The 24,189-nt window shown below is 47.0% G+C and overlaps 1 protein-coding gene and 1 long non-coding RNA gene across 2 annotated transcripts; one reads left to right on the forward strand and one right to left on the reverse strand.

Moving 5' to 3' along the window:
- Positions 1 to 11,495: 11,495 nt before the first annotated feature.
- C1QTNF8 (C1q and TNF related 8) lies at positions 11,496 to 21,486 on the forward strand. Its single transcript, XM_062619027.1, has 3 exons — positions 11,496 to 11,775; positions 19,049 to 19,289; positions 20,025 to 21,486. Exons 2-3 carry the CDS (start codon positions 19,064 to 19,066, stop codon positions 20,570 to 20,572), a joined length of 774 nt encoding a protein of 257 aa, XP_062475011.1. The 5' UTR covers positions 11,496 to 11,775; positions 19,049 to 19,063; the 3' UTR covers positions 20,573 to 21,486.
- LOC134163843 (uncharacterized) lies at positions 13,021 to 23,815 on the reverse strand. Its single transcript, XR_009964866.1, has 3 exons — positions 23,754 to 23,815; positions 20,354 to 20,446; positions 13,021 to 13,696 (listed from the first exon to the last, which is right to left on the reverse strand). It is a non-coding gene; the product is annotated as an uncharacterized LOC134163843 (long non-coding RNA).
- Between the last annotated feature and the right edge of the window lie 374 nt (positions 23,816 to 24,189).

The following is a 24,189-nucleotide window of genomic DNA, read 5'->3' on the forward strand; positions in this document are numbered from 1 at the left end:
GCAGAATAGGTCTGCTACTGCCTCCCTGCTGCCTCAGTGCTCTCCTGCCAAGGGGAAAGATTTATTCCTCACTGTAAAGCCCGCTTGCTTTTCACTTCTTCTTCCTGAAAATATTGATGCAACTTTTTAATCCTCCACCCTTCATTTTTTTGTTTCATTTACTTTTTATGCAATGTGTCCATTTTATTGCATCCATTCAGGAAACAGAAGTACTATCATGTGCTAGGTATACTAATGAGCATCTGGAATTCATGAAGCAAACAGGAATAGTTGAGCAAACATGCTTGTGAACAGCCCAGAGATTGAAGCATGTTTGCAGAAAAGATCTATTGAACAGTTACAAACAAACAATTCAGTAAAAACCTAAACCCAGATCTCCCATCTTAATGGTGGAAAGAAAAGCTGTAATGCCATCAATAAACCATTAACCACAATGACGTGCATTGTTGGGTCTCAGGTAGCTGTTCACATCTCTCTGCAGATGGGAGGTGGATGTTTTACCTCTGTGAAGCTCCTTATGCTACCCAGGAGCTGGGACCCTTTCCTCAAGTCCTACATTGCTCTATGGAGGAGACGAAAAAGCCACCCCATGTCAGAATGTCCTCTTCTGACCCTCCCAGGAGGGAATGCATTCATTTCTGGTCATTTTGAAACGAAATGGTTTCATTCTGTGCACCAGTATTTAACCCTGGAGACATGCAAGGCCAGGTTAGATGAGGCTCTGAGCAACCTGGTCTAGCTGCAGCTCATTGCAGGATGATGACCTTAAAGGTCTCCTGCATCCCAAACCAGCCTATGACTCTATGAAGTCTTAACCTCACATAAAACACTGCCCTTGAATCACAACATTTCGCTATATTTCACTCCTTTCTGCTTCAAAATAAGCAGCAAACAGGGTGGAATTCCCTGGAGGGGGGGGAATCCAGCTCCTGGCCAAACCCAAGAGCATGCAGATAGTTACAGTGCTCTTGTCAGAGGCTTTGACACTCTCATAACAAGAGCTGCATTAATGCCTGAAGATGGTTGATTTCAGGAACAGGTTCAACATAACCTGCTGATGTGAATCCATGCGCTGTAACAGGGATTTGTTTCAGTTACTAACATGACCCAAAATGGCCCAAGTCTCTCCTCAGTACCCTGTGCTGTAAAAAACTCCTATCCTGGCACCAGTAAAAGACGGGCTGCACGAATGAGGTGAGGTTCTGTATTCCCCAGGGCAACAAAGAAATGACGTTTGGTTGCAAGAATAGAGCATCTCTGCTCACTGAATACAGTGAATGATAGATGAGAATGATTCCCTCTGCTCATGACTGCACTGAATACAGAACAGAGCAGCCCCGGCTGTTACCACACGATGGAGGACAGAAGCACTCACTCATCCTAAAGCAGAGGTGCAGGTTACATCCCTTTGTCTACATATGAAGCAGTTTGCAAAGGGGTCTTGAAAGCCTTTTCAGGAAGCCCAATGATGCTCATTGACTGAGACAATTGTTTTGCTTTGTAATAACTTCAGGGCTTTATCCTTTTATTAGCAGTTTCCTGAGGGGCAGCTCAGAAATGTCACTGAGACTCTTCAGGACATAGAGCAGCGGACGATATCCACTTCGCAAAGCCTGGAGGCAATAGGCTCTCTGCTTTAATGGGTCCATCCCCACCAGTAAGTCAGAGGAAGGTGGATTTACCCCAGCCTTGCCAGGGGATGTGTCACCCTGGGCACAGCCCACATCTGCGCTCCACGCTCTCACTTTTCACCCTGAATAAATACACCCCTATCCAAGGGAGCCCAACATGCAGGGTGCCTCAGGGCCCCAGCACTGTATTGGTACTAAATCCTCAGCACCCATTCATCAGTGTTACACAGGGAGCGTAACACTGCTTCGTGCTGGGAGTATTAATCTGCTAAAGTGCAGTGGTGCCTGTGTGGTGGAAAGGTACGAAAATGGAACTGACAGCAGCTCTGCTTTTGGCAATGCAATGAGGCTGCCTTAATGAGAGCTAATTGTAGCTTTCCATCACATTAAATTGTAATGCAGAATGTTTCAGGTTAGTCCATGGTTGAGTCGTGCTGGCTGTCCCCTTCCTCCTCCCCAAAATGACTTTTAGATGACTTTTGTTTTCCTGCCTGTACAATACGCAGAACTGGCTACACACCGAAAGCAGCACGGGCAGGATGCCTCAAGGTCTGAGGCAGGGAACAGCTCATAATGAGCCCATTGTATGTGGCAAATGGTCCCTGTTAGTGCTAAGCCTGCCTGCAGCATCACTGGGTCCAGCGAGCCTGGCAAGGAGAGATGCTGGCTGGTGAGGAGAGAGCTTGGGGAAGGAGAAAGCAGTCCTGCTTCTCCAGGCATTGGTGCAAGTGCGTTGCATCAGCACGGCTCCATCCTGTGCCTGCTAAAAAAGCAGAGGATGAAGTTTTGGGTGCACGTTCGCCAGTGGTTTGACACTGATAGCTGTTGGATCTCATACAGATCGAGGTTATCCCTGCAAGTTGTGAGCTCTGCTCTGTGAGCTGACTGGGAGAAGCAGCCCTGGGCAGGACCATCCGCAGCCAGTCCCGGGGGGCAGCCCCTCTTGGAGCTGGGAATCTGCCTCTGTTTGGGCTTTCATCCGTGATGAGCACTCGCTCCTTGGCATCTCTTTGGGACTGTTGCTCAGCCAGAGGTCTCTGAGATCCTGCCCAGGAAATGAAGGCAGCAATGGGGTGGGGGGAATGTTGCCTTCCAGCCTGGAGCTTCTGCATGCTCATGGTAAATGTCTGCTTTTTGTGGAGAATGTGGCCTCGCTGCAACGCTTCCATGCCAAAGACATTAAAACCTTTCCTTTCCAGCCACCAACAGGGCTCCTCCAGGGTGTCTCCTGTGCCGTGCAGGACAGAAAGGATGAATCACTGCCCCCCTCTTCCCCAAAACCTTCCCATGGTGAAGCTCAAGACACCCCTAGAGACTTTCTCCTCAGGGCCCATTTCCAGCTAGTTTTGTCTAACACCCGTATGCCTTACAGTGGAACCTGCATATGCAAAGCCATAGGGGATTGAAGCACTGCTATTTATAAGAGCATCTTTTCCAGGCAAGCAGGCAATGTAATTTAAGACCAGACAAACATCTGTCTGTTAGAAATTGCTGTTTGTGGCCGGGTAGATCTGCTCTAACTCAGTCTGTGCTCCACATTATGCCTCTGGCAGATACTTTCTCCTCTTTGCACTTCCATATCAACGCTTGCCACCCTGAGGCAGGAGCCCAGCCTAATGACAAGCATCACTAACATCAGCCCTGGACTTTGCTTCCCGGCCATGTGAATGGGCAGCTCTGTCTGTATCCTGTGCACCTGATCCGTGGCCAACAGTGAAATGCCAAAGCAGAGAGATGTGATTTTTAATGAGCAGAGGAAAAGGTGGGCTCAGTGCAGAAGCATTCCGCTGTAATTGCTCATTTGAGCTGTGGTGGCTGTGCAAGAATAGGATTTTAAATGCACAGGCAGTGCATAGGAGACCTTTGGCTGCAGTAACACCAGTGAGCATTGCCAACAGCTTTGTTCTCATGCTACCAACAAGGAGAAAACAAATCAACCCCTTATTGTCACACTGACCCCATTCAAACCACCCTGGAAGCTGTTAATGGAGAGATCCTGAATGGAGATCACTGCCACTCCCAAAAACATTTCACAGGACTGGGTTCCCATCAAAAGACAATTTCTCAGTATCAAGATGTCTAATTAAAACTCTTTTTTTGCTTCTTATCCATTCTCCAGCTATTAACAGCCTCTCAGAGGACAGTGGGAACAGAAGAGCTTCAGCTCTGTGCTCTCTGCCAAAACCTCAAGTGACATTACAAGTTGCTGAGGCCACTTTGCAATAGTTGCCTGCCCTGTGGGAGGGAAATGTCACAGGGGAAAATGCAGTGAAGGCTGTGAAGAGCTCAGGCACCATTGCACTGTGGCACTGAAGGACACTGAAGTCCTGTGCCTGCCCTGTGCTGACCCATGGAGTTGTATTTGAGGCTGTGTTAAGCATCAAGATTTCATAACTGGTGGCACTGACTTAGGTAGATTCAACCTCAGAACCTTTGCTGCTTGAGGGACTCGAGAAAGGGATGTAGCTTCTGGTTTGCAATGAGTAAGAGGTTTACAAGGTGAACACATGCATTTCTCACCTTCACTGGGAAGTGCTCCTGGTGCTCTGTCACCTCTTACCTCAGAGTGCTCTGAAACTGCTGCTGCTGTGCTTAGAAGTCACTGTACTGCAGCCTCTCCTGGAAGTATCGCACTGAAATGTGTCTGATGATGGATGGGATCTGCGCTAGCCAAGCTGGGAAGGGCACTGGGAATGCCACTGGCATGGAGCTGATGCATTGCCTGCCTTCCTCACAAAGGTGTCTCCATTAGACCTGCTGAACAGCAATAGGAGTGGCAGCCCTTGAGCCACCACCGGACTGCTGACAGCTTCTAAGTCTGCCATTGGGAAGTGCTGGGGCATCTTGAGACTTGTTCCCAGGTCTGCTGCTGTTGGCTTGTGCAGACAGAGAGAAATCATTTAACCTGTCCATACCTCCCCTCTCCTGTCATAAAACCATTACCCTTATGCTGATGCTGTAGGACCACTCATGGGTGTCATGCTGTGGCCAAGAGAAAGTGTGCTTGGACGCTAAAAATACTCATGGTATATGTCAATGCTGAGTGCTCCCTCAGATCAATGTTACGTGCTGCCCTTCCTCCTCTTTTCCTCCAGCTGCAAGAAGGAAAAGGATGCTTTCGGCCACTGCTGCCTGCAGGGCACCGAGCTGAGCTCTTGGATAACTCTCTCTAAACATTAAGAGCAAAAATCTGTGACTCCAGAAAACAGCCTCAGTTTAAGGAATTAAGACTAATCCTCAGCGCCATGGAGGGAACAGGCTGAGTTTATGGCTATCTCAGCCAACTCTTCCACGTTGCTTCTGCAGCTGTGGCCAGGGAATCAGAATTCACCGATAGCTTCACTCCTGTCTGCCACAGTGCAGGAAATAAGTGTGAAGCCTGAGCTGGACAGTGTTCAATAGGAGATTGCAAGAGGAGCCAGGAGCAGAAACGCTGCCAGAGCTCCCAAGCCTGAGATGCCCCGGTTTAGCCAGGGGAGCAGAGAGGAGGGAGAGGAGAGATGTGGTGCGGAACAATCCGGCAAAGGCAGCCTGAGCTCCTCTGTGCAAGGCTCTAAGCCAAAATGTCAGTGTACTGATAGCACTGGGGTGATTGACACATGTCAATGCGCTCAGAATTGGTGGGGTTGAGGTGAGCCGGCTGGGTAATGTGTCCTCAGACAGAAGGGCTTGAACGGAGCCATCCCTTGCATTTACCCCCCCTGTGATAAATCATTGCAATCTACCTGCAGTTTCCTTCTCCAAGAGAAAAGTCTTAGGTGAAAGGCAGGTTTCAGAGCAACATTTTTAAAAGGGTAAGCATTTTAGAGGCTTAAATCTAGAATATGCTGAAACAGTTCCTGGGGATGTAGATGTAGGGACATTCTGCACCCAGCAAATACCATTTTATAGCTGAAAACTAGAGATTTGAAACAAGACTCCGGGAAGAAAACTACTCTCCATCACTTTCTCTCCTTTGTCCACAGCCCATCTGACTCTCAATGAGTTTTAACTTTTGTAAGATTATTCTGAGGACATGCATCTTTCTGCAGAAAATAGCAATTATTATGTGCTATGGGGCTCTACCCATCATTACTTCCTTATAAGCAGGCATGGTAAAGCTATTTCAGTCAGCCTAGCAAATTAAATGAGCCCAGTTGCTGGAATGCGGAACAGCAGGGTGATGAATGGCATACCAGGTGAACCCTACCAAGGGTCTAAAGCAAACTTCCAAGTCATTTACAACAAGGTCGAGCACCATCTATTTGCTTGGCAACATCTAATTACAAGTGATCAAAAAACTGGAAATGAAAGTGAAAAATCTCAAAACTCACTTTTGTCTTGGAAACAAAACAACAAGGAGAAGTGTTTTCCTTCTCAGCTCCTTTTGGTTTCTGTTAAATACAGTCGGCGTGATAAACCTGTGTGAACACTGAGCACCAGCGCTGTGCCAAGGACTTCTTCCTGGGCTTAGCTGCTTTGATTTCAATCGGTCATCGGCTTGGCTTTCTAAAGAACACATCTCCCACTGCACATTTAATTTGCTTATCCGGTTCCCACAACTACATATGAAATGTGGATAACGGGGTGATCAGTTCAGAAGGTGCAGAAGCTCTCCCAGCATGGGAGCACTAGATCCCGTGCTGAGAATCATCTGATAGTGGCCATGCTGTCACCTAATCACTAGCAACAGCAAAAACATCCTGTCAGTTAAGAAGTGATGTGCAGCCACTCGTGTATGCCTGTATCAGAGTCCCAAACAGCTGAGGAATGGGATTTGAGCTTCACGGGCATGAAATGCCATTAGGTGAATCTGTGTACCTGGTTTAATTTACCTCTTCCCATTTTATGGGAAGCAGGGTACCAGCTAGCGAGATGCTCTGGTCTTACTGTGAGATACTGGAGAGCCTAAAGGCAGGAACAGTGCCTGTTGCCTAAATTTACTCTAAGTAATGGAGGGGATTTGCACAAAAAAGGCAAGCCAGTTTTTATGCTGCGTGGTATGAAACCTCCATGATGTGCACCACAGAACTGAGCAACCACTCTTCTCACCATCAGACAGAAGCTATGAGAATGGCTACAAACCTCTCCCCCAAAGGGCTCAGACAGCATTCCCAACACACGCTTAAAGCCCTGCCAGATTAGCTAGTGCTCATCACCCTAAACCCAGGGTCTAAAGTGAATTCATGCTCTAAATCCTGCCTAAGAGGCTATTCAGCAAAACAAAGCTGCTTTTTCCGCAAAGGCAAGGTGGATACAAAGGAGAGATGGAGGTGCTATTGATCTCCACTGTGAACTCCCATTTCCAGTTAACAAAGGCTTAACTCAAAACCAAGATTCAAACCTTTCAGGAGCTCCGAATTTAGATTTCAGAACAGAGCCTTAAATACCTAAAGCTTGACAGCTTGTAGGTGAAGTTTAATGGCGAATCAGTGTTGCAGCTCAGGGCAGGTAGAGCCAGCTTTAAGAGCACCAGCAGGTTCACAGTGAAGCTGATCATGCACTGTGAGTTATCCCAGGCATCAGGAGAGACCATTCCCAATCCACCACTGCAGATGTGCTCTCCCATCTTTCCATGCCAGCCTGAATTAGTCTCACTTCCTTTTTTCAGTTAAAAGGTTTTGACCAGTGTTTTGCCAAGGTCTGTGTACCTGCATCAGAGACAGCTTGTGATGTGTGATAGAAATTAGAACTACGAGATCTGCTCCCCACCAGCGCTGGCAGATTGGCATTGGCCACAATTACCCTCCATTAACTCTTCATTAGAGATCATCAGTGATTCTGTCACTTTGACAGGCTCACTGTGAAACCGATTAACCTATATTTATCCGGGTTGTCTCTTTTCCCCTCTGCTAATGCTGCTGAGCAGCCCTGGAAGGCTCCAGCAGCCTGGAGAAAGACACCCACTTCTCATTCCCTATTATATGCAACATTCCTTCTCATCCAGAAAGCTTTCAGCCCCCTCAGAACCAGGCTTTAGCCATAAACGTTTTCTCCCTCTGATGTGAAATCACAGCTTTCGTGCCATTTAGTTAATTATTCTTATCTAGTCCCCAATTACCATTCACATGTTGCTTTTCAGATTCCAATTAGCTCATGATTACTTTTGGCTTTGTGCAATTGGCCACTTGAAAGCACCACGTACTCACACACCAACATGTATATATGTGCTTCATTGCATTAAACTCTATCACCCGCTGGGGTTTACTGTATTAGAGGCTTTGAAAGCTCTTCTGGGCTGCCTGGCTGATACAGCGGTGCGCCGGGAGCTGCTCCTCACTTTTTCCACTTGGATTTGGAGCTGCATCAATCACATCCCTGCGCATCATCAGGGCTGTCCGCAAACCGCCACAGGGCTCTGGCTGCATCGTGTGCATGCCGGGGTGGGCTGCCGTGATCCAAAGTGACATCCCAGCGGAAAGCCAGGAGCGCAGTTTGGGATTTCCATAGGAATCATCCGTGTGAGGCTCTGCCACGTGGTGCAGACGTTGTCATGGCACGGAGCCCCAGCCTTGAGTGGGAGGAGACAGGAACACACATCACCCTCCCCGAGTTCAGCGTGGTGGAAAAATCCATACAAAACATGCTTTTTCAGTTAAAGAGCTGGTTACAACTCAAGTAACTTCAGCCATCATAGAGTGCGTTTGAAAGTTAAAAGATATGCCTCCACTTCAAAGAAGAAGAAAGGATGAACATGCCTGTGGACACCGAGATGGTCCCAGCACCTTTTTACACAAGCAGAGCTGTGACTATGACAGAAATGTGCTGGCGATGTGTTTCCAGCATCCTGGCACACCGCAGCTGACCCACAGCCCTGGTTCAGCAGAGGGTCACACAGTGTGTGTCTCTGGGGGGCCTTTCCAAGCCATAAATGCTCATCCTCATGCTCCCAAATAGGCAAAGCTCCTCTTCCTGCAGCATGAAGCCAGCACTCTCCTAAAAACCAAGGCACTGCATCACCTAATGGATTAGAAAAGAAGCATTCACTTCCCTAGCACACCAAGGCTGCAGAGAAAAGAGGTGGCCGTTCACGTCCCTTCAGTTTACCGTTGGTGTGCCTGTTTTCCAGCTGAATGTTGTATCACAGAGCCAAATGCTGTTTAATACCTTCCTGCATTTCTAGCAGAGAGCAGGCAGATGGGCTCAGTGTGGATCGTTTCGAGAAAGGAGGCTGCTGTTTTAAGAGGCAGAAAACCTGTTTCATCTGCAGACACAGGCCCTGACTAACACAACATCTTCCCTCTGTCCTAAGTTTCACAGTAAAAATAACACTCTCTCATATAGCCTTTTTTGGGGCAGGTTTTGACCAGCTAAGATCATTTGTGGAGCCCCAAACGTTCTTTTTTTTGAGTTCCATCTATAAACTATTTTTACACCCATGCAAACAGGCTCTCTGTGGTGGCCTCACACCCTCCTGTGAAACCAGAGCTCTTGCCTGGTTGTACTCCCATTATACATTTTTTTTTTGCCTTGGAGAGCTTCAAGTCTAAAAATAGGTGATGAAGAATAGAAGAAGAGACATTCCAGCCCCAGGAGGACGGAGGGGAGCCTTCCCAAAACCCCACAGCATCCGCAGCACAGCCAGGATCCAACCTCCGATCTCCAGGGCGCCGTCCCTCTGCTTTAAGAGCTTTGGCATTTGCTTTTGTTTGCACTGGTTCTCGTTGCAAGGACGTACTTGATGCAAAGCAGCTCCTGTGTCTCAGCAGAGCTAACAGATCATGGAAACACAGACCGGTTTGGATTGGAAAGGACCTTAAAGCTCATCCAGTTCCAATCCCCCTGCCACGAGCAGGGACTCCTTCCACTAGAGCAGGTTATTTTAATTGCTTTCTAAAAGGAAGCTCTCCAAATGCTGCTGCTCTGCTCTGGGAGGCAGACAGACCCCAATCCTGAAGAGGCATCGGTGTCACCTACGTGGTGCCTCTACTGGCCATTAATGCAGAGCATTTGCTTCTGGACTCACTGGTTTGTGGGACCAAGTAAGAGAACGTAACATTGGATTTGGAGGCACCGGTGCAGGACACATGGAAGAGCCTCTCCCTTCCATGAAAGGTGAGAAGCAGTGCCAAGAGGAAAGCATACCTGGATTCCTGGAATACATGCTAGGATGCCTGGGAAACATGCTAGAAAAGATTACACAAATTTGGTGTTTCATCCAGAGCAGAGATGACAGGAAAGGCTTTCGGTTGGCATTTGTGAGGCAAAGTAATTTCTTTTCTTAGAGTCTGTTTGAGGTCCCTCCAAAAAGAGGGTGAGTAAGGTTTTACTTTTCCTGGCAGCTTTGGGAAGGCTGCAGCTGCATTTCCCCCCCCTGCTGCATGGGGCTTCATGTGCCCTTTTCCAGGCAGCATCTGCCTTGATGCAGTCTGCTCCTGCCCATCCACACGGGGCTGGGGACCACTGCTATGGCCAGAAGGGATGGGGACAGGGATAGGGATGGGGGGTGCTCTGGGAAGCCTGCTCTGGAGGAGCCCAGTGCCAGAGGATGACTCATGGAGAGTTGGATGCTGCTCAAGTTCATGCCAGGACAGCAGCAAACCTCCATGCTTTGCCTTGCTAGTCCTTGTTAACAGAGCCTCCCAGCATCACATAAACCTTTCCTCACCCTTGCTCCTCAATAGGCCCTATTCCCTCTCACCTCTCTGGATGCAGCCTGTTGAATTAAAATACAACACCATTACGCTGCAGTCTGTTTAATCACCTGCTAGTTTTGTTTAACACCACCAACATAAAACCATCGCCAACGTAAGTCATCCACAAGCCATTTGAGCTCTCCCTTAACTAACCCAGCTCACCTACAGCTTTGAAAGTTGTTTTGATTCCGATTTTATATGCACAAAACCCCTTCCCCACCATGACAGCCATCTCCCTGCTCTGAGCTATGGAGGACAGATGACTCCTGGGCAGTAGGTAAAGCAGAGTGGAGCACTCAGGAGCTGGGACAGAGCTAGGGAAGAGCTCGGCTGAGGTATCCCCTGCCTGGCCGGGTCAGGGAGGGTTTGAAGGTGCTCTCACCTCCCATCACTCCCTAAGTAAGGCAGAGACTGCTTCCAAAAGCCTGACCCAGCCAGCACCACTGTGTCCCCATGGACTGGTGGGGTGTGGAAGTGCTAGGGCCAGGGCAGGGCAGCACACAAGGACTGCAGGGGAGGAGTATTTAAAGCACTAAGCTGTGACCTGAAACAGGGAAGGGCACTGCAAGAGGACAAATCACACCTTTCCCCTCCTGATGTTCTTAGGGCAATCAAAGCAGTGCTTTTCGCTTTCAATCTTAGCACGGGGATGATGCTGGAGCTCATGCTGCATGGAGTACCCATCCCTTCTAAATTCCTCTTTTACAGTCAATGGGAGGCTTTGCAAAACAGAAAAAAAGGAATAAAAACCCCACTAAACCCAACAACAACAGGGAAAAACCCAAACCTGGTTTTAGATAAAGCCACCAATGTGGGAGCAAGTGTACAGCGTCAGCTAAGGAAGCGTGGCCACTGAAATCATCCCTCACTGGTGCAGTGCTACTGTGCCCCGAGCCAGGGACTTGCACCATCCTCACTTCCACTTTCCCCCTGCACCACTGCAGGGGCAGTCTCCATCACTGTGCCCCTTCAAGAGGCTTTTGCCACCTTTGCACCTCATGCACAAAAGCCAGAGATTTTAGTGTGGAGTTGATATTTTTGTTTCTCTTTTCTCCTGCCTGGAAAGCTGCTGAAATCACCCAAAGCAGAATTATTTCCATGTGATCCCAGCGCTTTCCCTCTTGGCTGGAACACTGGATGTGGTTTTGGGGCTGTGCTTTTCTCAATACATATTTCTTTATTCACAGATTCCTTTTGGTCTTCGTTTCCATCCTTGTCAGAGGCACGGTGCAACGTGACGGACTGGCTGGGAGTCCTGAGGAAGCTATAGCAGGACAAAAGCACAGGAGCCCAGCACGAGTTGATGCAAGCAAAGGAGCAAGAGAAAACAAACCCTGCTTTGACAAACAACCCAGCTGCTGGGCTTCAGTAAGGAGCAGGACTGACTTTCAGTGTTTCGTTTGGACTCCAGCTAGGAAGCTGCAGCAGCTACTGGGAAGTCAAGAACCTGAATGAACAGCAGCTTTCATATTATGCATCCTGCTAAGCAACAGCAAGGAAAGTAAGAGACGGGGGTTCTGAGTCACAAGGTAGGTTAAATGGGTCTGAAGGAGTTGGAGGGAGAAAATACTATGGCTATAGGGGATAAAGTGTTCCCACCTGCAGAAGCAGGTTGCTTGGGTGAGTCAGAGAAAGAGGTGCTCTGCTTTGTCTTGCTTTTTGTGCTTCCCTGCAGCAGGCAAGGTGCAAGGCCAGGTTATTGCTGAGCTGGCTTTGATTTGTTCCTACTGACATCCCTTGTTCCATTAACCACCCGTAGCATCGTTCTGGAGTGCTTTCTCCTAGTCCAATTTTGCTTGTAGCTGTGGCTGAGCAGTGGGATGGGGATGGTGCCTCTTCTGCTGCAGGAGCCCAGGGCAGGAAAGTGCCAATTCCTGGCATCTTCCACAGACAGGGAGACTTTGAGGGCATTCTCTTTCTCCAGCCTCATCATTGCCCTTTGCAATGTGCTTCTTGAGGGGTTTGCAGCGATGCCGGGATGGGATGATCCTGATGCTGCCAGCACCCATGTCCTGGTGCTCCCATCCAGCCAGCTGGGACAGGACCCACTGCAGGAGCATCTCTGCTGCCTTATTTCAGCACACAGAAATCCAAGTTCCCGGAGTGATTGAGTCAACAGCAGCAAGCTGCAGAGGAAAGCTGCTTTTCCTCTGGGAAGGGTGAGGAGGGCTGGGAGCCATCCACTTCGCCAGAGTGAGCTGCTCTATCAGAGAAGCTGCCCTGGGAATGACTTACTGTAACACCCTTTATGCCTCAGCAGCGCTGGGCTGAATCACAGCCTGGGCTTGCCACAGAGATGGGATTGCTTTCAAGGAGCCACCCAGCCCAGAGCAGGGCCGTTTCCAGGACATTGCAGGCATGTTCCTGGCACTGGAATTGCAGGCAGGGATAAGAAGGAGAGAGGAGAGTTGTTTGCTTTGGAACCAACAAGCATCCTTGCTCTAAGCGTGATAACCCCTGTCGCACACCAGGAAAGGCAGTGCCATGCAAAGATGCAGGTACCCAGTGCCTGTTTCCAAACAGGCACAGCCTCTCCTCCCACAGGGTCTGCAGGGGACTGCGTTAAATCCATACAACCCCCAGGTCCATGCATGTGCTGGTAATAGGAAGAGATGTTTGCTTGGAATGCTTATCTTTTGCCATACCTGATCGGTGAAATCTCAGCTGGAGACAGCACGTGGTAACCACATGAGCCACTGCTGCTCATGGGGACAGAGGAATTGAGGGCAATTCACCCACACTGGAAACAGGCACACGCTACAAAAGCACCAGAAAACAAAAACCAAAGCACCTAGTTAGAAATGGAGCTACAAACTCACTGACCAAGAGTGCACCCGAGCCGTTATAAATATGGATGCAGCAAAAACACCCTGGACCTCTCCATGGCTAGATCCTGGCTTTGCCTCCATTCCTGCCCTGCTCAGATCTGGCAAGGCTCAACCAACCCAGGGCTGGCTCTGGCAGCACTCTCCATCCCTCCTCTTCACTTCAGTGCCTTGTATAAACACCATGGACAAGAGGGCGTTAACATTGGTCATCTGCAAACCACTACAGACAGTGGAAACTTTCAAACCACATAGCTTTTTGACATCCAAATACGTTTGTCTCCAAGCCCTGAAGTCACTTCATGGCTGCAGACAGGCTCCTGATGCTCAGCTCGAGTGAAGCATCCCTATGGAATAGTGTCAGAGAGGAGCTGCCCTCCGGGCAAAGGAACCCCTGAGCTGCCACAGCTTTACCTTGGAAAATGCACAGGCTCCTGCAGTGTTTTGGGCTTTCTACAATAAATTGCTCAAAGAAACTTTAGGTCCTCCTGGGGAAGAAATTAAGACAAATCCCAAGCAAGTCACTTCCAAGAGGAAGTTTGAGTCCAGACAAACCCAACCCTAACGATGCTTCATTTCCTGCTGCTGCTGATCAAGGAGCTCTGGAGCAGTCAGGAGGATGAGGCTGGAAAGAAGACAAAAGGTAAAAAGCCAGAACATTCTCCATGGCTGGAACAAAGCCGAGGTGGCTGACACATCCATGTGTTTTCCATCCCTGAGGTGCAAAAATGGTTTTAGTCTTAACTGCCCTCTTGGGTTTTCAGGCCCAGATTTATCACTGATTAGAAAGGGCAGTGGCTGGTGTTGCCTTGTGCACCGTGCATTTAAAGCAAGGGTAGTCATAGACTGCTTTGCTCAGTGCAGCCCTAGGAATAAGAAGGAGGAAAGCACTAGCAGAAATTTAAAGTGCAGCTCAGGGATCCAAGAGCAATTTCTGCCTCGTGAACTCCCAATATCGCAGCGTGAGAGCTCAGCGCAGTTATGAATGGGGTTTATTTATTGAACATCCCTGCAAGGCGAGGACACAGTTCCACTGTAGCCAGTGAAAACACAGGCAGGATAGATCACGGTAGGTCTGTACCTTGGACGTGACCTATACATCCCACAGGGGCTGCTTCCAGTGGAATGGACCAGACAAGGTTTGGCCAAGGTGAAGGTTCAGGTTGTAAACTCCACATTGCTCACCATACAGAAAGCTTTAGATCCAGCTTCGCCTTCTTGCTTTGCTTTATTTTCCCTTGTGTGCAGAGCAAGTTGCTGGTTTTGCAGACATTATGAGGATTTCTTATCACTTCTACTGCCAAAATAAATTACTTTATAGCAAAGTGTTAAAATCCTGCAGGTACACAGAATGATTAAAAAGCTTTGCATGAGCAAATGCACCTCATACATAAGCTGTCTACCTCGAGCTATAAGATTGAACTCAATCATGAGCCAAATAAAATCAATCAAGGTGCTCTCTCCAGCTGTAATAGTGTCAAGAATATATATTGTAATAAGTTACACACAAGAAGAAAGAATCACATCATTTAACTCCTGAACTAGAACTAGTGGTTTCTGCCCTTCTCCAGCAAAGGGCTGTGGCATCTCTAAAGCCCTGCATGGGAGGAGTTTGGCTTTTTTAGCTGGCAGGCATCAGGAAGGTCAAATGTCACTGGAAAACCAACACTTTTGATGCAGGTTATTCGTAACAGGGAAAAATGTGTAGATAAAAAGCTTGATGGATTACATTTAAGTTGGGGTACTTCAAGGTCAGAGCAAATATATGGTATTTAATCATCTGTTGTGCCTTGGATTGAGCGTGGTAGACAACAGTGCCCCTGGCTTGGGTGCTGCATCCTCACCAGCACTTTGAGACAGCAGCCAGCATGGGGTTTGTATTACTCAAAGACAGAGATGCCCCTTTCAAAGGAGTCTGAAAAACAGGAGTGCTTGACTTTAATGCAAGAAGACTGCTATTTTCACTTGCCTTTCCTTCTTGTTTTGGGCCACACAAGTACCTGAACAAACAAGTCCTTTTGGTAATATTTTGAACAGGGGAAAAAAGGAACAGAAAGAGCAAACAGATGCTTTTAAGCTTTAGCTAAATGATGGTTTCAGTCAAAGCAGCCTTTCATTATGTTTAAACACCTCTCCAACAACAACATGTATTCCAATGTCATAATGAACACAACCACCAGCCAGCCTCATCACCTAGACACACTGAAATTAGCTGCCTTTTCATCAGGGTTATGCATCTCATTTCATCATTGATAAATCCTCATTTTGTTTGCCAAAATATTGCCCAAAAGACCAATTTGCCCTTTTAGCACATGCAGGATTTCCTTAGCATCAAATTAAATCCACGCTTGGTTGCTGGGTACCATCGTGGTTCCACTTGCAGATATTATGGGAAGAGTAATGCATCTTGACACTACTGATTGCAACCAGTGTGTTCATTTTGCTTCACAAGCATTCTCCAAGCAGCATCAGAAGCATCAAAACACTTTACATGCTTCTACATATCACTCCAAGCTTTGGAAGCATTTCAAGCTCATCCATTGTCAATCAGCTGTTTCTAAATGAACCCAAGCTACAGCAGAGCCAAAGAAGCTGAGCTGGAAAAGCTGGTTTGAGAGAGGAATGCTGGAGATCCTCTTCTTGTCCTTGAGTGAAACACTGACAGTCTGCAAAGTTCTCAAAGACAGGAGACCAGTTTTCCCCCCAGCCATTGGGATGTCTGCATGGCTGTCAGCAGCTCCAGGTTTTCCTATTGGATAGGAAAACCAAGATTCCCGAATTGAAGCAGGTTGTGATTTGCAGATCCCTTCTATGGAAGACAATGATTTATACCTCCAGCTGCTTTCAGAATGCTCCTGTCCAGTTCTACAGAGGTGCCATGAAGGATGACCAAGAGGAATGTATTCAGTTTTGTATCCTTGAGGCATCCAGTGCAGTACTAATGCATCATTTCAGGCACCAGCATGCTGGATCATGGTGGGAAGAAGGATGGATGTCCCTCTGGTGTGGGGATCTGAACAATGTGCAGAAGCAGCAGCCCAGCCTCTGCCTGGCGAGTCATGGCCATAGCACAGCAAAGCCCAGCTCTTTTGCTGGCTCCCAACAATAAACCTGTGCAGCTGAAGTCAACTTCATCATTGCTGTGTTTGACAAGAGAAGATCACAATAATTATCTTCAAGGTCAAATGGCTAAAGCCATCCTCTTGCTTTACCTTACAGATCTTAAATTCTGAGCTTCATCCTTTCTGTATCTTTTGTCTTAAAGCGTCAGATTTGCCTTCACCACCACTAGAGTTATATTTGCTCCTCCTCTGAAATTTGGCTCAAATCATTCTTTTCTCCACACTGACAAGATCTTGTTTCCTTTCCTCTGGCACATTCAATTTCTCAGCTTTGAGGTTCTCCTTCACCTGATGCCCTGGTTTGTACTGGCTTTCAAACATAGTCCCATACTGCTGAATACATCATTCCTTTCTTGCAGTCCTTTTGGACTCCTTTCTCTCCACCTCTTATTTTACTGCTTCTCCTGTCCTTTGTCCATTCTGAGCAGACTACACATCTGAAACTCTTGCTTATTCACATATATCATTAAGGGGTTACCCAACTGCAGATACTGCGACCAAATCCACATTTCTGCCACATCAGTGAACTAACTTCACTAACTGTTGAAGGAAAACGTGGTGCGGGTGTGAATGGATTGGGTTGTTGCATCACTTGCCTTCCCCCCTGCCCAAATGCATTTCCTATCCAATAACTTGAGTAATTGCTCTTCATGAACCATGCAAGTGGCCACAATTTCTTCAATGGGTACTTGCATTACTGTAGTGCGAAATGCGTGCAATCTGACACTGATTTTTCACCCAGACTTCCTCCCCCTTCCCCGTTAAGTCTCTTCTAAAAACAGGAAAGTCAAAGGGAGAATAATGGCCTATAAAAATGTAATTTCTTCATATTTATGAATCCTTTTCCCTTCTGCCCATGATGAATACCCCTCTTAATGAATGCTCTTTCTCCTTCATGAAGGTATTATGAGCAATTACATCCTCCGGTTTTAATGTTCTGATAATGTAATCAATTGCCCTGTACTTTATCCCCAGGTTATTGACTACCCACTCTCCTGAGGATTAAATAGCTTTTAGTCCCAAAGAGGATATATTGTCCCTGATTGCCTGGAGCTCGGAGTGAACTTTGGGTTTTCTTTAGACCATTATGTACATGCACAAACTTAAATCACTGCAGAGGAGACCCCAGAAGCATCATGCACACCCCAAAAGCTCTTTGCAGTGGAAACTTTCTGTTCTGGTCACTGGTTATTTATGACCTGCTCTCCATTTAGACTTACAGTGTATTTCTGTTCCTGTTTGGTAGCGCAAAGTTGGCTTAAGAAGGGAATGAAAATTAAAAAGGACTTAATGAAAATGAAATTCAGGCCCTAACCACTGATATAAAAGGAACATCGATTCCTCCTCAGACTTGCACCTAGAATGAGGTACCATTATGAATAAGAAAGATCATTTCAAGTTATGACAGATTTGATGAAAGAACTTTCACTGCTGTCAGGAGGGAAGTAGTTATGTTGCTGCTAATGAGTATTCATCAGGTTTCCAGGGAGCTGGATTACACCAAGTAATAAAATGTGTGAATAACAGGTCTTACAGGGCAGGTAAGAACTAGAAGAAAATGTCTCCTAAGAATGCTGCTACAATCCAAGTACCTTGCCTACACTGACACCTGCTTTTCATATTTACTCAGTGGGTCCATTTTGTGCCCAGCAAAGCCTATGCAGAGCTCCAAGGCACAGGATGCCCTGCCACCCTCTGCAGATGGGACCCGTGTGTTCACCGAGCTATTTCTGAAGTCACATCTAGCTACTGCCATCCTCACCTATTCCAGGAATTAGAGTGGGTAGAAAAGGAGCTGTAAAAGCTGTTCCCAGCCTGAGGTCAGCAAGAGTCCACCTGACTAATCAGACTTTGGATGAGACCCAAAAAAGCACTGGTCCAAAATGGGTCTCCTATGAAACACCGCTGCAATCAGTAGAATGACACTAATTACACATGGTATGAGGGGGGCAGTTGCCAATCTCCTGCTCCAATCCCTCCCTAGGAAGGGGGCTGATGGAGAGCTAGAGAAAACTCGCCTCCTTTGCACAGCCTGAAACGTTTCCTTTCTGTTCATTTCACCCAGTATTCAGGGCCTTCAGAGCTCACCAGTAGCAGGTGAAATTAACTCAAAACCCAGTGTCTATGCAAAGCAAATCTGAGTTTCACCTGGTTGTTGCAGCTATTTGGGTTTCCATTCTGAACACTGGATAATAAAAAGGGAAAAAGTAAGCAAAATCTGATGGGAAGACCACACGAGTATGAACAAAGCCACAGACTGCTTGGTGAAGTCACCTTGGAAAGAGGTTATCAACAAGAAGCTGTGAGAGGCTAAAGAGAAGTGCTTTTGAATCCTTTTAGTTTCATTTCCCTCCAGATTTTCCCTCAAAGAACCCCAAACCAAACCAAACCAACATGTTTAGGCTCAATATTGAAATAAAGATCCATTTTCTGCATGTGATTGAGTTTTTCAGGATGGTGACGTAATAACCAACAGAACCTTTTACAAGGGCTGGCCCAAGAGCAGCCGGGCAGCGAGCATGCCTTGAGCAGAGCTCGCTATGACAGCTCCAAGCATCTCAGCCTTAGCTTCTGATATCACCAGGTTGGGGTTTGGTTTTCCCCTTTTGTTTACCTGGCCTCCCTTGTCGGGTATTTCAACTGCAGGTAATGAGAGGCAGGGATTACCTTCTCCATTGCTTGTAAACACTACACAGTGGGGCCCCCTTCCTACCTGGTGTCTCCTGGTGCCACTACAGGGTAAGCTAATAATTAATCAGAAGAATTGCACCCTGTGGTAGCATTAACAGATGGCCCATCAGAAGCTCTGATCTGAATCACTGTGTTAATAACGTCTATTCCTTTGCCTGGTCCAGCTGGCTCTGCTGAAGATGAGCCCTGTGCTTCTCCTGTTCTTGGTGTCCACTGTGAATGTCGGTGCTGCGCTGGAAAAGGGTCTTCCAAGAGGAGAACCACGGCGCCTGTCATGTGTGAGATGCTGTGGGCCTTCAGAGCAGCCCATCTCCATCATCTCCTCACGATACACAAGGATGAGCAGTGACCCTGCCTATTCGGTACCCAAAGTCCAGCCCACTATAGACATCACCATCCTCAAAGGTGGGTAGAGCTGACTACTGGGATAACATCCTGCATCTTACTTGCTCACCCTCATTTTGTATGCTCTGCTCCTCCCTACACCAAAAAACTCATCCACTTTATTTACCCAGGCTGTAAATGCGTGCAAGCAGAAGAGTTGGCAAAAGGTTCTAATCCACAATAAAAAAACCAGAATCACTGAAGCTCAGCTCACTAAAACACATTTACAAAGGTCATCATGGAATTACTAAACAGTAGACTTAGAAACTAGGAAAGATGCTCACTCACTTTTTCCTCTGCATATTTTGTATCTCACTGAGGCAGACAAACAAACATCATCTATACAAAATGGGAGATGTGCCAGGAATCCTGTGAGTGGGAGCACACAGATCAGACAAAGCCAACCACCTTGACCAGGCCCAATTCCGAGCTCAAAAAAATCAATGACTTAATGCTATAAACCCTGCACTAAGCAGCTGGGGTCATGAACACTGGCTTCATGTAACCCATCTGGTCAGGGCATGAAGTTCTGCTACTGAACACTGACACAGCTCAGTGGAGCCAAGCCTTCCCCTGGCGTTTTTATCCTTTCAAGAAACAGGAAAGTGCTGGTGTCTGACCAATGTTTCCAGATATCTGCGCTGGATAAACAGTGTTTTAGGAGCTGCTTTGCTGTTTGCCTCCAGCAGGATGTATGTATTTGCAACTTGGACTTCACATGCTTGCGTTTGACTAGGTTTTCCTTCATGCTTGCAGGTGAGAAGGGAGAAATGGGAGAAAAAGGGTACCCTGGACCAGTTGGGAAGGAAGGAGAAAGAGGGCTACGTGGCTTTAATGGAAGGAAAGGACAGAAAGGCCAGCCTGGCCCACAAGGTCATTCCTGCAAGCAGCTCTATGCTGCATTCTCAGTGGGTCGGAGAAAACCCCTTCACAGCTCAGACTACTTCCAGCAAGTCGTTTTTGACACCGAGTTTGTGAACCTCTACAAGCACTTCAACATGTTCTCGGGGAAGTTCTTCTGCTACGTGGCAGGAATCTACTACTTCAGCCTCAATGTCCACACCTGGAACTTCAAGGAGACCTACCTGCACTTGATGAAGAATGAGAAAGAGGTGGCCATCCTCTATGCCCAGCCCAGCGACCGGAGCATCATGCAGAGCCAGAGCCTGATGCTGGACCTGCAGGAAGGAGATGAGGTCTGGGTGAGGATGTTCAAGCGGGAGAGAGAAAATGCCATCTATAGTGAGGAGTCTGATGTTTACATTACCTTCAATGGCTATTTAATCAAGCCAGCTGTAGAGTAGCCATTCATCAGCATTAGGCTCAAAGCTTTGGCAGATACATTAGTGTCTTCCCTCTTAGAAGCCCATATGTCTAGTTCCACTTGGAATGCCCACAGACCTCCTGGCCTGCTTTAGGGTTGTCTGTCCATGCCAGGGACACGTGTATGGATGGAGGTGACTGTTTCAAGGTGATGCAAGTACTGACAGTGCCTTACGTACCCTGGGGAAGACACATGCAGAAGGCCCCGGTTCTGCAGCCCTATACAGGTCCCCAGTAACATCCCCAAAGAGTTTGCTAAATTAGTAGCAAAACTTCAACTTTGCTCTGCTTTAGAGAAGACATTTTAACTATATCTAAGGATCCTCCTCAGACACCCGTTACTTGGGTGCTGGTTAAGGGATGTTGCTACTCATACAACAATGCTCAAGTATCTTTGCAGTGTGCAGCATTGCTGATAAGCACCTACACCAGGTCTGCTCCACTCAGGTAGGCAAGAACTCACCAGTGTTAAGAACATTATCTTGCACAGTGCATTTACCCCAAGTTACATTTTTGTTCCTTTTCATGTAATATTCTGAGAGCATAATGCTAGGAGTGAATAAGTAACAGCATAGCAATCTGGCAAAGCTTTTTCTAAGGGACATCGTTTGCTAGACTTCTGTACTTCTACCAATACACAAGAGCATACAAGATGCCTGGGAATGTGGGCATTTCCCATTTTAAGGGAAACTCTAGGCCCTGCCTTAAATCCAATTTCAGAGTGCTCATTGCCAAGCTGGAATTTGAGGCCATGCTCATGTCTGAAAATTCCCACCTTACAACAGCCTCACTTCTGGAAAATAGAACTGGAAAGAAAAAACGTGCTTTCCTGCAGCAGTGATATTTTAGGCCATTTAGTTGCTTTCCTCCTAAAAAAGGACTGACATAACAGTCAAAAGGTCCATGCAGGAGCAAGAAACACCATGTCCCCCAGTTCCTCCTTTCCCAGCTTGCATCCCAGGCCATTCGTATGAAGCATACATGACAAGTTCTTGCTAAGGCAAACTGCTTCACTGCTGTACCTCACCCACCCACAGCTGTTTGGAAAAGTAGCTGAAATAAAGATCTTGCTTTGAGTACCCTGGTTTTGTTTATCTTGTCTCCCAAGGCTTTGTCACAGTAGAGGGCTAAAAGCACTCGACTGAACATCCAGTCCCATATTGACAGACTCACATAGCAACTGCAGTTACTTTAACACCAAAGGACTCAAGAAACTAGGCTGGCATCAACCCCTCTCCTTGCAGGGCAGTAAACAGCCATCACCAAGTATCAGGATACAGAGACAGAAGTTCATGCCCCCTTGCTGGGGGAACTTTTAAGGAGCTTGCCTACAAAGTAAATGCATAATCAAAACGGGTCTATAAGCCTTAAACCACCACCTTTGCTCTGTCTTCCATCACAGCCAGCAATCCTGAGAAGTGGGAAGCTTGCATAGCTTTAAGAAGCATTCCCAAGAGCATCATATGCAGATCCTCCACTGGCCTGTCATCATCTATTCCAGCTGCTTAGGTCAGGCCATTGCACAGCATTTCCTTCTCACTCTCCTAAAAAAGCTTCCTAATCAGCTGTTTCCATTAGGGTGATGGAAAAAGCCCTAATGGCTGCATGGTTTATTTGCAGCACACCACTTAGTTCTGAAAGCAAACACATGCACCAGCACAGACCTTGCCACTGCACTGGATTCAGCCAAGGAATTTGCAGACTGTTTTTCCCTACCCATGTATCACATCTGAGAGCTCCAAGTCATTTTTCCTCTCTTTTATCCCTAATTCTTAATCATCCCCACTCAGACCCAGATTTTGCAGCTGCAAAGTCATGCTCTGAGTGCAGGGTACCACTGGTGGAGGCTTTCATGAGGTGCCTGGGGTGGAGCAGGGATTACTTGCTAAGATGGATGCAGTCACAGGGCTGTCGAGCTTCCCTCACCTATCAAGTGGTTTCAACACAGCTTTGACCCACTCCAACCTCAGTTGACTATAATTATAAAGGAAAAATAATGATCCCTCTGGAGTTTACTGACAGTGCTGGAAAACACACACCCAGAATGTGTTTATATCCAACCTGCAATGAGGTTGGAAAAGCTAATTTATACCAGGAAGCAAGCACAAATCCATCCATCCATCAATAGCACTATATATACACATTTCCATAGCACCTAGACACAATTAGACATAGCCTGCTGAAGCAACAGGGCACATTCAAAATGCTCATGACTGTGGCATAAGCAGGTAAATCATGGAATGGTTTGGGTTGGAAAGACCTTAAAGCTCCTGCAGTTCCACCCCCCTGCCATGTGCAAGGACATCTTCCACTAGAGCAGGTTGCTTCAAGCCCCATCCAGCCTGGCCTTGAACACTGCCAGGGATGAAGCTTGCACAGCCTGTTCCAATGCCTCACCGCTCTCACAGTAAAGAATTTCTTCTTTAAATCTAACCTAAAAGTAAGCCACATTGGTTACAGGTGCAGAATAAGCTCTCAAATAATAAAAAGGTTATTGGTTTACAAATATTCTTCAAATTGCTCATTTCTCGCATAAAAGAACAGGAAATCTCAGTCTGCAGTGCTCTTTGGGGGAAAAAAATGGAAACTCTTAAAATCTTAATGCAAAAAGACATTCCTTCTGCTCCCTTTTGAATGCATCCATCAGGTTTGCCCAGCTTCAAGGGCTGGGACAAGAACCCCTGTTTAGAGAAGTTCAATGAGCCAAATCCAAAGCATAAATATTTGAGAGGTGCTCATCAACATACAGGCAACATGCCGTGGTTTCTCTTACATGCATGGAGTTTAAATTCTCTTTTTTTCCCCAGCAAAAAGTGGCTTGGAAACTAAGCTTTGAAGAGATGAAAGTGGGAGTTGAGTACTGAAATCTAAATGAAAAGGAAACAAGCTTAATTTGTATTTATTTTTCCAATTATTCCCCTAAATTGGCATTTATGCATTTCTTGCTTTGAAACAAGCCATCAGGGATCTGTCGTGTTTTTCCAACGCCTTCAGTGAGCAGTATTACAAAGAAACAACAAAGCTCCATCAGCTGCTAGAAACCCCAAGTGCATTTGAGGACATCAGCTCTCCTGCACATCCCTCTCAGCCCAGGACCCTTGTGGAACATGAAGCCCTCACTGTACAAAGCACCAATAAATCAGCTTGCCTCAATAACCCTACCTGTCCTTGGGGCAGAAATAGAGGAAGCAGAGAAACCTGTTGAATTCATATACAAGGAGCTTGAAATGGAGAACAGAAGCCTTCTATAACAACAGAAAGGCTACAAAAAGCATCGGAAGAGAACCACGTAGCCCCAAAACCACCTCCTTTGGTTAGCATAGAAAGATTAGATTAGACTTGAGGACAACATGCCTTCCATTTTCTGACTGCAGATCTTATTAGCCCAAACTTTGGCAACAGGGAGGACATGAACTCATCCAGCATCCTCACCCTTATTTCTTCAGCATCAGGCCCCCAGAGGGGCACCTCACAAGGAGGAAGTATACTGGGACAGCATCTGCCCTTGCACTAAAGAGGTGACAAATGGAAGGGAGAAAGCCAATGACCTGCTTATATCCACTGGGGGCACAGCAAGATTTATGCTCAATATAAGTAA

This window comes from Pezoporus occidentalis, unplaced genomic scaffold (assembly GCF_034315485.1).
Source record: "Pezoporus occidentalis ecotype Australia unplaced genomic scaffold, CSIRO_AGI_Poc_V1 ctg208, whole genome shotgun sequence".
In the NCBI taxonomy this organism is placed as follows: Eukaryota; Metazoa; Chordata; class Aves; order Psittaciformes; family Psittacidae; genus Pezoporus; species Pezoporus occidentalis.